General features: G+C 62.3%; 2 protein-coding genes across 5 annotated transcripts; both read left to right on the forward strand.

Annotated features, from left to right (window-relative positions):
• The first annotated feature begins 111 nt into the window (after window positions 1-111).
• S100A10 (S100 calcium binding protein A10) lies at window positions 112-6476 on the forward strand. Of its 4 annotated transcripts, none has more exons than XM_083879141.1 (3): window positions 112-168; window positions 4277-4419; window positions 5517-6476. In XM_083879141.1, the coding sequence occupies exons 2-3, from the start codon at window positions 4288-4290 to the stop codon at window positions 5673-5675; spliced, it is 291 nt and encodes a 96-aa protein (XP_083735267.1). In that variant the 5' UTR covers window positions 112-168; window positions 4277-4287; the 3' UTR covers window positions 5676-6476. The 4 variants fall into 4 exon arrangements, with proteins under 4 accessions (XP_083735267.1, XP_083735264.1, XP_083735265.1 ...); XM_083879138.1 differs by lacking the exon at window positions 112-168 and adding an exon at window positions 182-194; XM_083879139.1 differs by lacking the exon at window positions 112-168 and adding an exon at window positions 1524-1614.
• A 1399-nt stretch (window positions 6477-7875) lies between these two features.
• On the forward strand, window positions 7876-12438 carry LOC310919723 (acyl-coenzyme A thioesterase THEM4-like). The gene is made up of 7 exons (XM_083879193.1): window positions 7876-7907; window positions 8207-8364; window positions 8504-8745; window positions 9574-9742; window positions 10566-10676; window positions 11402-11526; window positions 12348-12438. Exons 3-7 carry the CDS (start codon window positions 8535-8537, stop codon window positions 12407-12409), a joined length of 678 nt encoding a protein of 225 aa, XP_083735319.1. The 5' UTR covers window positions 7876-7907; window positions 8207-8364; window positions 8504-8534; the 3' UTR covers window positions 12410-12438.
• The last annotated feature ends 296 nt before the right edge of the window (window positions 12439-12734 follow it).

Raw genomic sequence — 12734 nt, forward strand, 5'->3', positions numbered from 1 at the left:
AAACACTGAAAGGGCGGCGCCATGTTGGGTGAGGGCAACATGGCGGCTTCATCCGGGGTACTACGGTGGCTTCAGCGCCATTGGTTAGCACGGCGCGGGTGCCATCTTGAGTGAGGGCGGCCTGGCAGCGCGGGGCCGCGTGGCGGCGCGGGCGCCATCTTGGAAAACGTGAGGCGGGGGCGCCGCCATCTTAAGTGAGGGCAGCGAGGGGGGCCCGGGGGGCGTTTTGGGGGGATTTTGGGGTTTTTTTGGGCGTTTTGAGGACTGAGGGAAGGGGTGAGGAGGGAAGGGTGGGGATGGCGGTCAGGGGGGCTCCTGCGAGGGCGGGGAGAGCGTTGGGGTGGGGTTGAGCGAGGGGGGCTGCGTGAGGGGGCGTGGGGACAGTGTGGGGACATAGGGACAGTGTGGAGGCGTGGGGACAATGTGGGGACACCGGGACAATGTGGAGACACGAGGACAGGGCGGGGCTGAGGACAATGGGAGGGGCACAGGGACAATGGGAGGGACACGGGGACAATGAGGGGCGAGGTGGCGCTGTGGGGGACAAGGGCGGGGTCCCCCCCGAGGGCCGTGGGGACACCGGGGGACAAGGAGGCGACAGCCATGGTGGCCCCTGTCCCCTCCCCGGGCACTCCCCGGCCTTGCCCAGGGGAGCGGCCCCTCCGCCCTTCACCTTTGCCCCGGCCTGGGTGGGGAAACTGAGGCAGGGCGGGGACACGGGGGTGCCCTGGGTGTGCCCCCCCTTCCCCCCCGCTCTCTGCCCGCGGGGCCCCGCACCCATTAACGATTGTCATTGTAATTAGTGCAATTAGCGCGGCACGCGCCGCCACGGCGCCGGAGCCTGGGGGGGCGGGAGGGGGGAACACCGGGGGTGAGGGGACACCGGGGGGGAAACCAAGACAGGACCCCCGTGTTTGGGGCGGGGGTCCCGGGATGTCCCCGGTGTTTGGGGGCGGGGGAAAGGGGGTCCCGGGACAGACCCGGGGGTCTTGGCGGGGGGTCCCCGGTGTCCGGAGGAGCTCGGGGAGGGTCCCCCGTGTGCTCCCCCTGGGGTCCCGGTGTCTGGAGGGGTCCCCGTGAAGTGTCCCCGTTCTCAGTGGGTGTCCCCAGAGTCCGCGGGGGGGGTCCCGGTGAAATGTCCCCGTTCTCCAGGGAGAGGTCCGGGGAGGGGTCTCGGAGGGTGTCCCCGTTCTCCGGGGCTGTCCCCGTCGTCCCGGCTCTGTCCCCTGTCTCCGAGGGTCCCGGGGGTGTCCCCTGTCTCCGAGGGTCCCGGCTCTGTCCCCTGTCTCCGGGGGTCCCGGGGGTGTCCCCTCTCTCCGGGGGTCCCGGCTCTGTCCCCTCTCTCCGGGGGTCCCGGCTCTGTCCCCGGGGCCTCCCGGGGGTGCCGCGGTGCCCGGGGCGGGGCGCGGTGCCGGGCGGTGTCCGGGCGGTCCCGGTGAGTCACGGCGGCCGCCCCGTGTCCCCCCCCGCGCCCCCCGGCCCGGCCCGCCCCCGCCGTGCCTATCCCGGGCCGGGCCGCGCCCCGACACTGCCCGCCCCGCCACCGGCACTGCCCGCACCGAGCACCGCCACCGGCACCGCCACCGGCACCGAGCACCCAGCGCAGCCCGCACGGTGAGTGAGACAGTGAGCCCGAACCCCCGGCGGGAACGGGGCTGGTCCCGCACCCCAAAAACGGGGATCCCCATCCCTGAGTCCCGGTTTGGGGGACCCCCGCCCGGCCCCGGTAACAGCCCTGGTAACGGGGCTCGGTCCTGCACCCCAAAAAGGAGGAACCCCATCCCCAAATCCGGGTTTGGGGTCTAAATCCCGATTTGGGGAACCCCCGCCCGGTAACGGGAACGGGGCTGGTCCTGCACCCCAAAACGGGGATCCCCATCCCTGAGTCCCGGTTTGGGGTCTGAATCCCGGTTTGGGGAACCCCCGCCCGGTAACGGGGCTCCGTCCTGCACCCCAAAAGGGGGAACCTCAACCCTCAATCCCAGGTTTGGGGGACCCCGGAAACAAGGAGGGTCCCTCTGTTCCGGGGCTCGGTCCTGCACCCCCAAAAGGAGAACCCCATCCTCAAATCCGGGTTTGAATCCCGATTTGGGGGAGCCCCGCCCAGCCCCGGTAACGGGGCTCGGTCCTGCACCCCAAAAATGGGGAACCCCATCCTTAAGTCCCGGTTTGAGGGAGCCCCGCCCAGCCCCATTAACGGTAACGGGGCTGGTCCTGCGCCCCAAAAAGGGGGAACCCCATCCCTAATTCCCGCTTTGGGGTCCAAATCCCGGTTTGGGGGACCCCGGGAACGGGGAGGGTCACTCTGTCCCGGGGGGGTCAGTCCTGCGCCCCAAAAAGGGGAGACCCATCCCCAAATCCCGCTTTGGGGTCCCCCGCCCTTCCCCGGTACCGGGGAACCCCATCCCGCTGGCCGGTTTTTGGGGTGGCTCCATCCTGCACCCCGATTTTGGGGGGGCTCTATCCCCAAACCCCATTCAGGATCAATCCTGTCCCCAAATTTGGGGATCCCGATTTTGGGGGGGGTAATCTTGAGCATCACTTGGGGGACCCCAAATCCCTGTCCCCCATTTTGGGGATTCCCCATCCCCGAACCCCTTTTTGGGGGATCCCACCCTTTGGAGAAGTTCACTTTTGGGGCGATTCCTCTTTTTTTGGGGGGGGGGGAGGGGTCCTCCTTTTTTTGGGGTTCCCCTCCTTTTTTAGGGGGATCCCTCTTTTTCGGGGATCACTTTTGGGTGGGTTCCCCATTTTCTGGGGGGAATCACTTTGGGATTTCCTCCTTTTTTCGGGGATTCCCCTTTTTGGGGGGATTCTCCTTTTACTTGGGGGGGTTCTTCCATTTTGGGGCGGTTCCTCCATTTTTGACGATTTTCCATTTTGGGGCGGTTCCTCCTTTTTTTTTTGGCGGTTTCTCATTTTGGGGCGGTTCCTCTTGTTTTTAGAGGTTTCCCCATTTTCTGAGGGTGGTTTTGGGGCGGTTCCTCCTTTTTTGAGTTTTTTTTTGGGGGTGGGGGTTGGAAACCGAGGCGGGCGGGGCTGCGGGACCGCCCCCCCCGTGAGTCAGCGGGGTGTCCCCAAGGGGGGGACAGCGGCCACACCCTCGGGACGTGTCCCCCGTGTCCCCCCCGTGTCCCCCCCGCGCTGAGTCACGCCCGGAGCGTTCCCGGACATTCCTGGAAAATCCGCCGGGCCGGGACCCGCCCCGCGGGGGGAACGGGGCGGGGGGATTGGGGGGGTCCTGGAGGGAGTTTGGGGATCCCAGGAGGGAATTTGGGGGGTCCAGGAGGAATTTTGGGGGGTCTAGGAGGAATTTGGGGGGGTCCAGGGGGATTCTGGGGGGATCCTGAGGAAATTTTGGGGGGATCCAAGAGGAATTTGGGGTGTCCAAGGAGGAATTTTTGGGGTGTCCAGAAAAAATCTGGGGGATCCAGGGGGAATCTGGGGCGTCTAGGAGAAATTCGGGGCGAGTCTAGGAGGAATTTTGGGGTGTCCAAGGGGATTTTGGGGGGATCCAGGGGGAATCTGGGGGGTCCAGGAGAAATTTGGGGGATCCAAGTGGGAATTTTGGAGTGTCCAGGAGGAATCTGGGGATTTCAGGAGGGAATTTCAGGGGATCCAGGGAGATCTTGGGGGTGTCCAGGAGGAATTTTGAGGTGGCCAAGGGGATTTTGGGGTGTCCAGGGGGATTTTGAGGTGCCCAGGGGGGTTTTGGGGGGTCCAGGAGGAATTTTGGGGTCACTGGGGGGATTTTTGGGGTGGCCAGGGAGATTTTGGGGAATCCAGGAGGAATTTGGGACGCCCAAGGCAATTTTGGGGTGTTTGGGCTGGAATTTGGGGGTTCTGGAGGAATTTTGGAGTTCCCAGAGGGATTTTGACCTTCCCAGGGGGATTTTGGAGGGTCCAGAAGGAATTTGGAGTGTCCAGGAGGAATCTGAGATTTTCACGAGGATTTTGGGGTTCCTGGGGGAAATTTTGATGTTCCCATTGGGGATCTTGAGGTTCCCATCGAAAATTTCAAGTTCCCAGTGTGAATTTGGGTTTCCATTGGGATTTTTGGGTTTCCCATCTGGAATTTGTGGTTCCCATCAGGATCATGCAGTTCCCATTAGGAATTTTGGGTTCCTCATTTTCCCACTGGGGGGCGGGGGGGGAGGAAATTTCTGGTTTCCATTGAGAATTTCGGGGTTCCCATCAGGAATTTCGGGTTCCTATTAGGAATTTCAGGTTTCCCACTGGGAATTCCAGGTTTCCCATTGTGATTTCACCCCAGCAGTGGAGCCCAGGATGCCGTCGCAGCTGGAACACGCCATGGAGACCCTGATGTTCACCTTCCACAAATACGCCGGGGACAAGGAGCACCTGGCCAAGGAGGACCTCAGGGCGCTCATGGACAAGGAGTTCCCGGGCTTCCTCGAGGTGGGATCAAACCCCAGAAACCCTGGGATGGGATCCTATAAACCCCAGGATCAAACCCCACAAACCCAGGATCAAATCCCACAAACCCTGGGATCAAACCCCAGAAACTCTGGGATGGGACCCCATAAACTCTGGGATCAAACCTCAGAAACCCCGAGATCAGATCTTATAGAATCCCAGGATCTGATCCCATAAAATTCTGGGATCACATCACCCCTGGGATCAAACCCTATAGAACCCTGGAATGGGACCCCAGAAACCTTGGGATGGAATCCCATAAACCTTGGGATCAAACTCTATAGAACCACAAGATTGGATCCCAGAGAATTCTGGGATCAGATCCCATAAACCCTGGGACTGGACCCCATGAAACCCTGGGATATGATCCCATAAAACTCTGGGATCAGATCCTGTAGAATCCTGGAATCAAACCCTAGAGTGCCCCACGATCAAATCCCATAGAACCCTGGGACAGAACCCCACAGCAGCCCGGAATCAGATCCCATAAAACCCTGAGATCAGATCCTATAAAAGCCTGAAATCAGATCCTATAAAACCCTGGGACAGAACCCCACAGCAGCCTGGAATCAGATCCTGTAAAACCCTGGGGCCAGGGGATGATGATACCCCATTCCCTTTCCCCTATTCTTGTTTGGAGTCTAAACCCATTTGGGATCTGCCCCATTCCCATTTGGGATCTGCCCCATTCCCATTTGGGATCTGACCTTTCGCCCCTGTTTTCTACCCCAGAACCACTGGGATCCCAATGCCTTGGAGCAGATCCTGCAGGACCCCATTCCCGTTTGGGATCTGACCCCGTTTCCATTTGGGATCTCCCCCATTCCCATGTGGGATCTGATCCATTTTTTTCTGTTTTTCCCCGGTTTTTCCCCCAAGAACCAGCGGGATCTCCAGGGTCTGGATCAGATCCTGGGGGACATGGAGCAGATGTGCCCCGATCCCCATGTGGGATCTGACTAATTTTCCCCGTTTTTCCCCCCAGAACCAGCAGGACCCCCAGGCCCTGGACCGCATCCTGTGGGATCTGACCCCATTCCCATGTGGGATCTGACCCTTTTTTCCCTGTTTTCCCCCAGAACCAGCGGGACCCGCAGGCGCTGGACCGCATCCTGCGGGACGTGGAGCAGAGCCGCGACGGGCGCGTTGGTTTCCAGGGTTTCTTCTCGCTGGTGGCGGGGCTGACCATCGCCTGTAACGAGTACTTCGTGCAGCACATGAAACACGGCCGCCGCTGAGCCCCGCCCACCGGGGCCACGCCCGCCCACCCTGGGGTGCCCCGCCCACCCCGGGGTGCCCCGCCCACACGGGGGCCCCGCCCATCTTGGGGTGCCCCCCCCCCAAACCCACCCTGGATCCCGTTCCAGCCCTAAATGTGTGCCCTGACCCCCTTTTGGGGTTCTGACCCCTCCCCTCGAGGTCGTGAGACCCCCCCCCCGAGGGGACTGTGAACCCCACCCATGGGTGCCCCTGACCCACCCCAAACCCACCCGGGGGTGTCACCCCCGGATCCTGTTCCAGCCCTGAATCTGTGCCTTGATTCCCCCTTTGGGGTTCTGACCTTTTCTCCCAAAGGTCCTGAACCCACCTGGGGGTCCTGACACCCCCCCCCCCCCCCTAGGTCATGACACCCACCCCCACCCATGGGTACCCCCAGCCACCCCAAACCTGCCCTGGATCCTCCTTAACCCTAAATGTGTGCCTTGATTCCCCCTTTTGGGGTTCTGACCCCCATCCTCCTGAGGTCCTGGACCCCCCTGAGGGACTGAGACCCCCACCCATGGGTGCCCCCCACCTGCCTGCCTTGGGGTGCCACCCTGGATCCAGTTCCAACCCTAAATGTGTGTCCTGATTCCCCCTTTTGGGGTTCTGAACGTCGCCCCCCAAACGTCCTGAACCCACCCAGGGGTCCTGACACCCCTCTCCCCACCCATGGGTGCCCCAACCCACCCCAAACCCCCCCTGGATCCCGTCTCACCCCTAAATGTCCCCCTGCCCTTTGGGGCTGCCCCCACCCCCAATAAAGGGATTTTGTATGAAACTGCAGCGCTCTGCTCTTGGCATCCTTTTGGGGTCACTTTGAGATCCCTTTGGAGTCCCTTTTGGGGTTCCTTTAGGGTCTCTGTTCCTTTGGGGTCCCTTTGAAGTCCCTTTTGGGGTCCCTGTTCCTTTGGGGTCCTTTTGGGGTCCCCCACCCTCCTGGGGCCCTCTTGGAGTCCCTGTCCCCTTGGGGTCCGTGTCCCCCTGAGGTCTCTGTCATTCTGGGCTCTCTTTTGGGGTCCCTTTGGGGCGGTTTGGGGCTATTGGGGAGATGTGCGGGATGGGCCGGGGCTCCATTGGGCTCCATTGGGGTCTATGGGGTTTATGGGATCCATAGGGGTTCATGGACTCCATAGGGGCTCATGGGCGTTATGGGGGGGGCAGGGCTCTGTAGGTTTCTGTAGGTGTCCATAGGGCTCCATAGGGATTTATGGGCTCCATAGGGGTCTATGGGTTTATGGGCTTTATGGGGTCCGTAGGCGTTCATAGGGTTTATGGGGGTCCCAGGGCTCTGTATGTGTCTATAGGCTCCATAGGGACTGTGTAGGGTCTGTAGCAGTCCGGAGTTGTTTATTCGGGCTCTACAGGTGTCCATAGGGGATGTACAGGTGTCTACAGGGTTCCATAGGGGCTCTATAGGGACTCTATAGGCGTTCTATAAGGTTTCAAAGGGGTCTATAGGGTTCCATAGGGTTTTATAGGGTCCCACAGGGGTTCTATAAGGTTCTGTAGGGGTTCCATAGGGCTCTATAGATGGGTCTATAGGGATTCCCTAGGGTTCCCTAGGGTTCCATAGGGGTTCTATAGGGCTCTGTAGGGATTCTATAAGGTTCTATGGCGTTCCATAGGAGTCTATAAAGTCCTACAGGGCTCCATAGGGGTCTATAGGGGTACCATGAGGGTTCCATAGAGGCTCTATAGGGTTCCATTGAGGTTCCAGAGGACTCTATAAGTATTCTATGAGGTTCTATAGGGTTTCTATAGAGTCCGATGGGGGTTCCATAGGGGCTGTATAGGGTTCTATAGGGTTCCATAGGGCTCTATAACGTTCCGCAGGGGCTCTATAGGGCTTTATAGGGGAGTCTATAGGTTTCTCTAGGGTTCCATAGGGGTCTATGGGGGTTCCATAGGGGGTTCCATAGGGATCTATGGGGGTTCCATAGGGGTTCTATAGGGGTTCTATCGGGCTCCATAGGAGGCTCTATGGGGTTCCATAGGGGTTCTATAGGGGCTCTATGGGGGTTCCATAGGGGGGTCTATAGGGGCTCTATGGGGGTTCCATAGGGGGGTCTATAGGGGCTCTATGGGGGTTCCATAGGGGCTCTATAGGGGCTCCATCGGGCTCCATCGGGCTCCGTTCCGCTCCCTCAGGCCCCGCCCCCGGAAGCCCTGTGACGTCACGGCGGTGGGCGGGGCCTCGGAGTGCGCGGGTCCGGGCGTGGCGGGGGACACGGAGGGGACACGAGGGGACAGACAGAGGGCACAGGGACAGACAGAGGGACACGGGGGGTCTGAGAGGGACAGGGAGAGGGACAGAGGGGACAGTGTGGGAGCAGAGGGGGGCGGGCTCGGAGGCGACACTGGCTGGGGGGGGTGGGGTGCTGGGTGACGTCACGGGCAGCGGGGCGCGGGCTGGTGTGACGCCAGCGGTGACGTCACCGGTGTGTGTGACATCACGGCTGGCGTCACTGCCCGGCTGTGAGGTCACCAGTGACCCCCCTCTGATTAGGTTGACGTCATCAGTGACATCATCCATGTGTGACGTCACCAAATAACCATCGAGGCTGGGCGTGACATCACTGAACGTGTGACATCACCAGTGACATCATCAACCAAAGTGTGACATCACTGACAGTGTGTGACATCAGCAGTGACATCATCATTCAGGTGTGACATCCCCAGCACTGCCCCGCTCTGGGTGTGACATCAGCGGTGACGTCACTGTCCCCGTGTGACATCACCCCCGGCGTGACGTCACCGCTGCTGTCACCCACAGTGTCACCCCCCCGGTGTTGTGTCCCCGCAGGTGTGACAGTGACAGCGGTGACATTGTGGCCATGCTGCGGCGGGCACTGCCCCGGCCCCTGGGCGCTGTCCCCTGTCCCCGGCGCCGCTGTCACCGCCCGTGTCCCCCGCGGGACCTGGCTGTCCCCAACGCCGCCTGGAGTGACCGGATGCGGCGCCACTACGGCCACCTGCTGACCACGGCCACCCGCGAGGGCTGGACACGGCTGCCGTCCTTCCGCCGCGCCCGGGAGCACGGCCACCGTGAGTGTCACCTGTGTGTCACCTGTGTGTGATCCATGTCACTGTGTCACCTGTGTCACTGTGTGTCACTGTGTCACCCCCAAGGGCTGGACACGGCTGCCATCCTTCCGCCGCACCCAGGAGCATGGGCACCGTGAGTGTCACCTCTGTGTCATCGTGTCACCAGTATCACCCGTGTCACCTGTGTGTCACCTGTGTTACCAGTGTCCCAAGTGTACCCAGTGTCACTGGTGTCCCCAGCCCCTGTGACCTCAGTGTCCCCGTGTCCCTGCTGTGTCCCAAACCCTCAGTGTGTCCTTCATGTCCCCAAACCTCCTGACCCCACGTCCTTGGTTTGTCCCCAGGTGTCCTCAACCCCCTCTGCCATGTCCCCAGTCCCTGTGACCTCAATGTCCCCAACCTCCTCTGCTGTGTCCCCATGTCCCCAACCCCCCGGTGTGTCCTCAGTGTCCCCAAGCCCCTGCCACTGTCTCCAGGCCCTGCCAGTGTCCCCAGCCCTGGTGACAGTGCTGTCCCAACAGAAGTGCCAGGGCTGGCCGGTGACAATGACAATGATGGTGACAGTGACACGTGGCTGTTTGCGCAGAAGTGCCAGGGCTGGCCAGTGGCAGTGACAATGACAGTGACAGTGACACATGTCTGTCCTCACAGAGGTTCCAGGGCTGGCCGGTGACGGTGACAATGACAGTGACACGTGTCTGTCCCCACAGAGGTTCCGGGGCTGGCCGGTGACAGTGACACTTGTCTGTCCCCGCAGAGGTTCCGGGGCTGGCCGGTGACAGTGACAATGACAGTGACAGTGACAGTGACACATGTCTGTCCCTGCAGAGATTCCGGGGCTGGCCGGTGACAGTGACAATGCCGGTGACACGCGGCTGTTCCCGAGGGCCATCGAGGGGGACGGGGACGGTTTCGAGTTCGCCATGTTCCTGCACGTCCCCAAGGGCCGCCTGCGCTGCCTCTGCCAGCCCGGGCCCTTCCTGGAGGGACACCCGGGGTGAGTGTCATTGTCATTGTCACCTCTGTCACCTCCTGTCCCCTCCTGTGTCACCATTGTCACCTCCTGTGTCACCTGTCATCTCCTGTGTCACCATTGTCCCCTCCTGTGCCAGCCCGGGCCCTTCCTGGAGGGACACCCGGGGTGAGTGTCATTGTCATTGTCACCTCTGTCACCTCCTGTCCCCTCCTGTGTCACCATTGTCACCTCCTGTGTCACCTGTCATCTCCTGTGTCACCATTGTCCCCTCCTGTGCCAGCCCGGGCCCTTCCTGGAGGGACACCCAAGGTGAGTGTCATTGTCACCTCTTGTGTCACCTCCTGTCCCCTCCTGTGCCAGCCAGGCCCTTCCTGGAGGGACACCCGGGATGAATGTCACCATTGTCACCTCCTGTGTCACCTGCTGTCACCTATTGTCACTTATTGCCACCTCCTGTCCCCTCCTGTCATGTAATGTCACCTGTTGTCACCTCCTGTCCCCTCCTGTCCCCTCCTGTCCCCGCTGGGCCCTTCCTGCAGGGTCACCCGGGGTTGGTGACACCAGGGGACATGCCTGTCACCCTGTTACTGCCATATCCGCACTGTCCCTGCCCTGTGTTCCTGTGTCCCCTCCCCATCCCTCTCATGTCCCCCTGGCTGTCCCCACTATCCCAATGTCCCCCGTGTCCCCAGGCTGTCCCCAATGTCCCCGCTGTCCCCTGTGTCCCCAGGCTGTCCCCAATGTCCCCGCTGTCCCCTGTGTCCCCAGGCTGGCTCCAATGTCCCCGCTGTCCCCTGTGTCCCCAGGCTGTCCCCAATGTCCCCGCTGTCCCCTGTGTCCCCAGGCTGGCCCACGGCGGTGCCATCGCCACCCTCATTGACACCTCCCTGGGGATTCTGGCGCTGGCCGTGGCCGGGCGGGTGATGACGGCCAACCTCAGCATCGACTACCTGGCGTGAGTGGCACTGGCCCCATGTCCCCAGGGTCACCAAAGGTCATGGGGTGTCACCAAGGGTCCCAGAGTGTCCCCAGAGAGGCCAGGGTGTCCCCTGAGCTGCTGTCCCCAAGGTCAGGGTGTCCCCAAGGGTGTCTGAAGTGTCCCTAAGGGTGGTGTGAGTGTCCCAAGGGGAGGGGACACACACCTGGGGTGACACCAGGGGACATGGGAGTGACCAGGGGACACTGGGGGGGGCATGAGAGGGACATGGGGGTGACAAAGGGAGGACACGGAGGTGACCGGGGGGGACACAGGGTGGCACTGGGGTGACCAGGAGGGCATGGGAGTGACAGGGGGGCACTGAGGTGACATCGAGGGACACGGGGGCGATTGGAGGGCACATGGAGGGACATGGCGGTGACAGGGGGACACTGGGGTGACACGGCAGGACCCAGGGGACCACGGCAGTGGCCAGGCCCTGGTGTCACTGTGTGTCCCCTGTGTCCCCAGCCCTGTCCCCATGGGGACCGTGCTGCTGTTGGGGGTGACACAGGTGACACAGGGAGCCCTGGTGTCCCAAAGCCCCAGCTGTCCCCAGTGTCCCCAGGCCTGTCCCCCTGTGCTCGGTGCTGCTGCTCAAGGCACAGCCCTGGGGGTGACACAGGTGACCTGAGGGGGACGTGGCAGTGACAGGGGTGACACAGAGGGCCGTAGCAGTGTCCCCGCTGTCCCCATGTCCCCAGGCCTGTCCCCCTGCGCTCGGTGCTCCTGCTCGAGGCCTCCCTGCAGCGCCGCGAGGGCCGGAAACTGTTCCTGGGCTGCGACCTGAGGGACGCCGAGGGGGACCCGCTGCACGCCAGGGCCACCGGTGAGGGACAGCGGGGACACTGGGGACATTGGGGACATTGGGGACATCCCAGGGTCATTGGGGACCCGCTGCACGCCAGGGCCACCGGTGAGGGGACAGTGGGGACACTGGGGACACTGGGGACACACAGGGGGCACTGGGACCCGCTGCACGCCAGGGCCACCGGTGAGGGGACGACGGGGACACTGGGGACACACAGGGGGCACTGGGGACACGCTGCACACCAGGGCCACTGGTGAGGGGACAATGGGGACATTGGGGTCATTGGGGGCACACTGGGAGACTGGGGACACCAGGGACATGGTGCGTGCCAGGGCCACCGGTGAGGGGACACTGGGGACACACTGGGCACATTGGGGACACTGGGGACACACTGGGGAAATGATGCGTGCCAGGGCCACTGGTGAGGGACAGCAGGGACAGTGGGGACACTGGGGACATTGGGGACACAGTGGGGACACTGGGAGCAATGGGGACATTGGGGACACACTGGGGACACGCTGGGGACATTGGGGACAGTGGGGACACTGAGAACATCTCAGGGACATTGGGGACACTGGGGACATGCTGGGGACATTGAGGACACTGGGGACATTGAGGACACTGGGGACACTGGGGACACCAGGCATGGTCTCGGGGCTGGGGACATGCTTGGGGACACTGAGAAGGTACAGGGGACACACTTGGGGACACTGGAGGGGGGCAGGGGACACACCTGGGGACACTGGGGGGGCTGGGAACACACCTGGGGACATGGGGGAGGCAGGGGACATGCTTGGGGACACTGGTGTCCCACCCTGAGGTGTCCCCTCTGTCCCCAGGGCTCTTCATCCAGCAGGACCCCAGAAAGGACCCGGCGCGGGGGGGGGACAGCGGCCAGTAACTGTCACCTCTGTCACCTCTGGTGTCACCTCTGATGTCACCTGTGTCACCTCTGTCACCTGTGTCACCCTCGGTGACCTCCCTGTCCCCAGTGTCACCCTGGGGCTCCTTCAACCATCCCTGGGTGTCCCTGTGTCCCTCTAACGTCCCCCCCATGTCCCCACTGTCCCCAGGTGTCCCCAGGTGTCCCTGGTGCCATCAGAGTTGCTGCCACCACCTCTTGTGTCCCTCGTGTCACTTTGGGGTTCATGGGGGAGGTTGGGACTGTCCCCGGGGGGGACATGGGGACACGGGGGGAGACACCGGGCAAGGGGGGGACACCCCAA

This window comes from Zosterops lateralis, assembly GCF_965231275.1.
Source record: "Zosterops lateralis genome assembly, chromosome: 27".
In the NCBI taxonomy this organism is placed as follows: Eukaryota; Metazoa; Chordata; class Aves; order Passeriformes; family Zosteropidae; genus Zosterops; species Zosterops lateralis.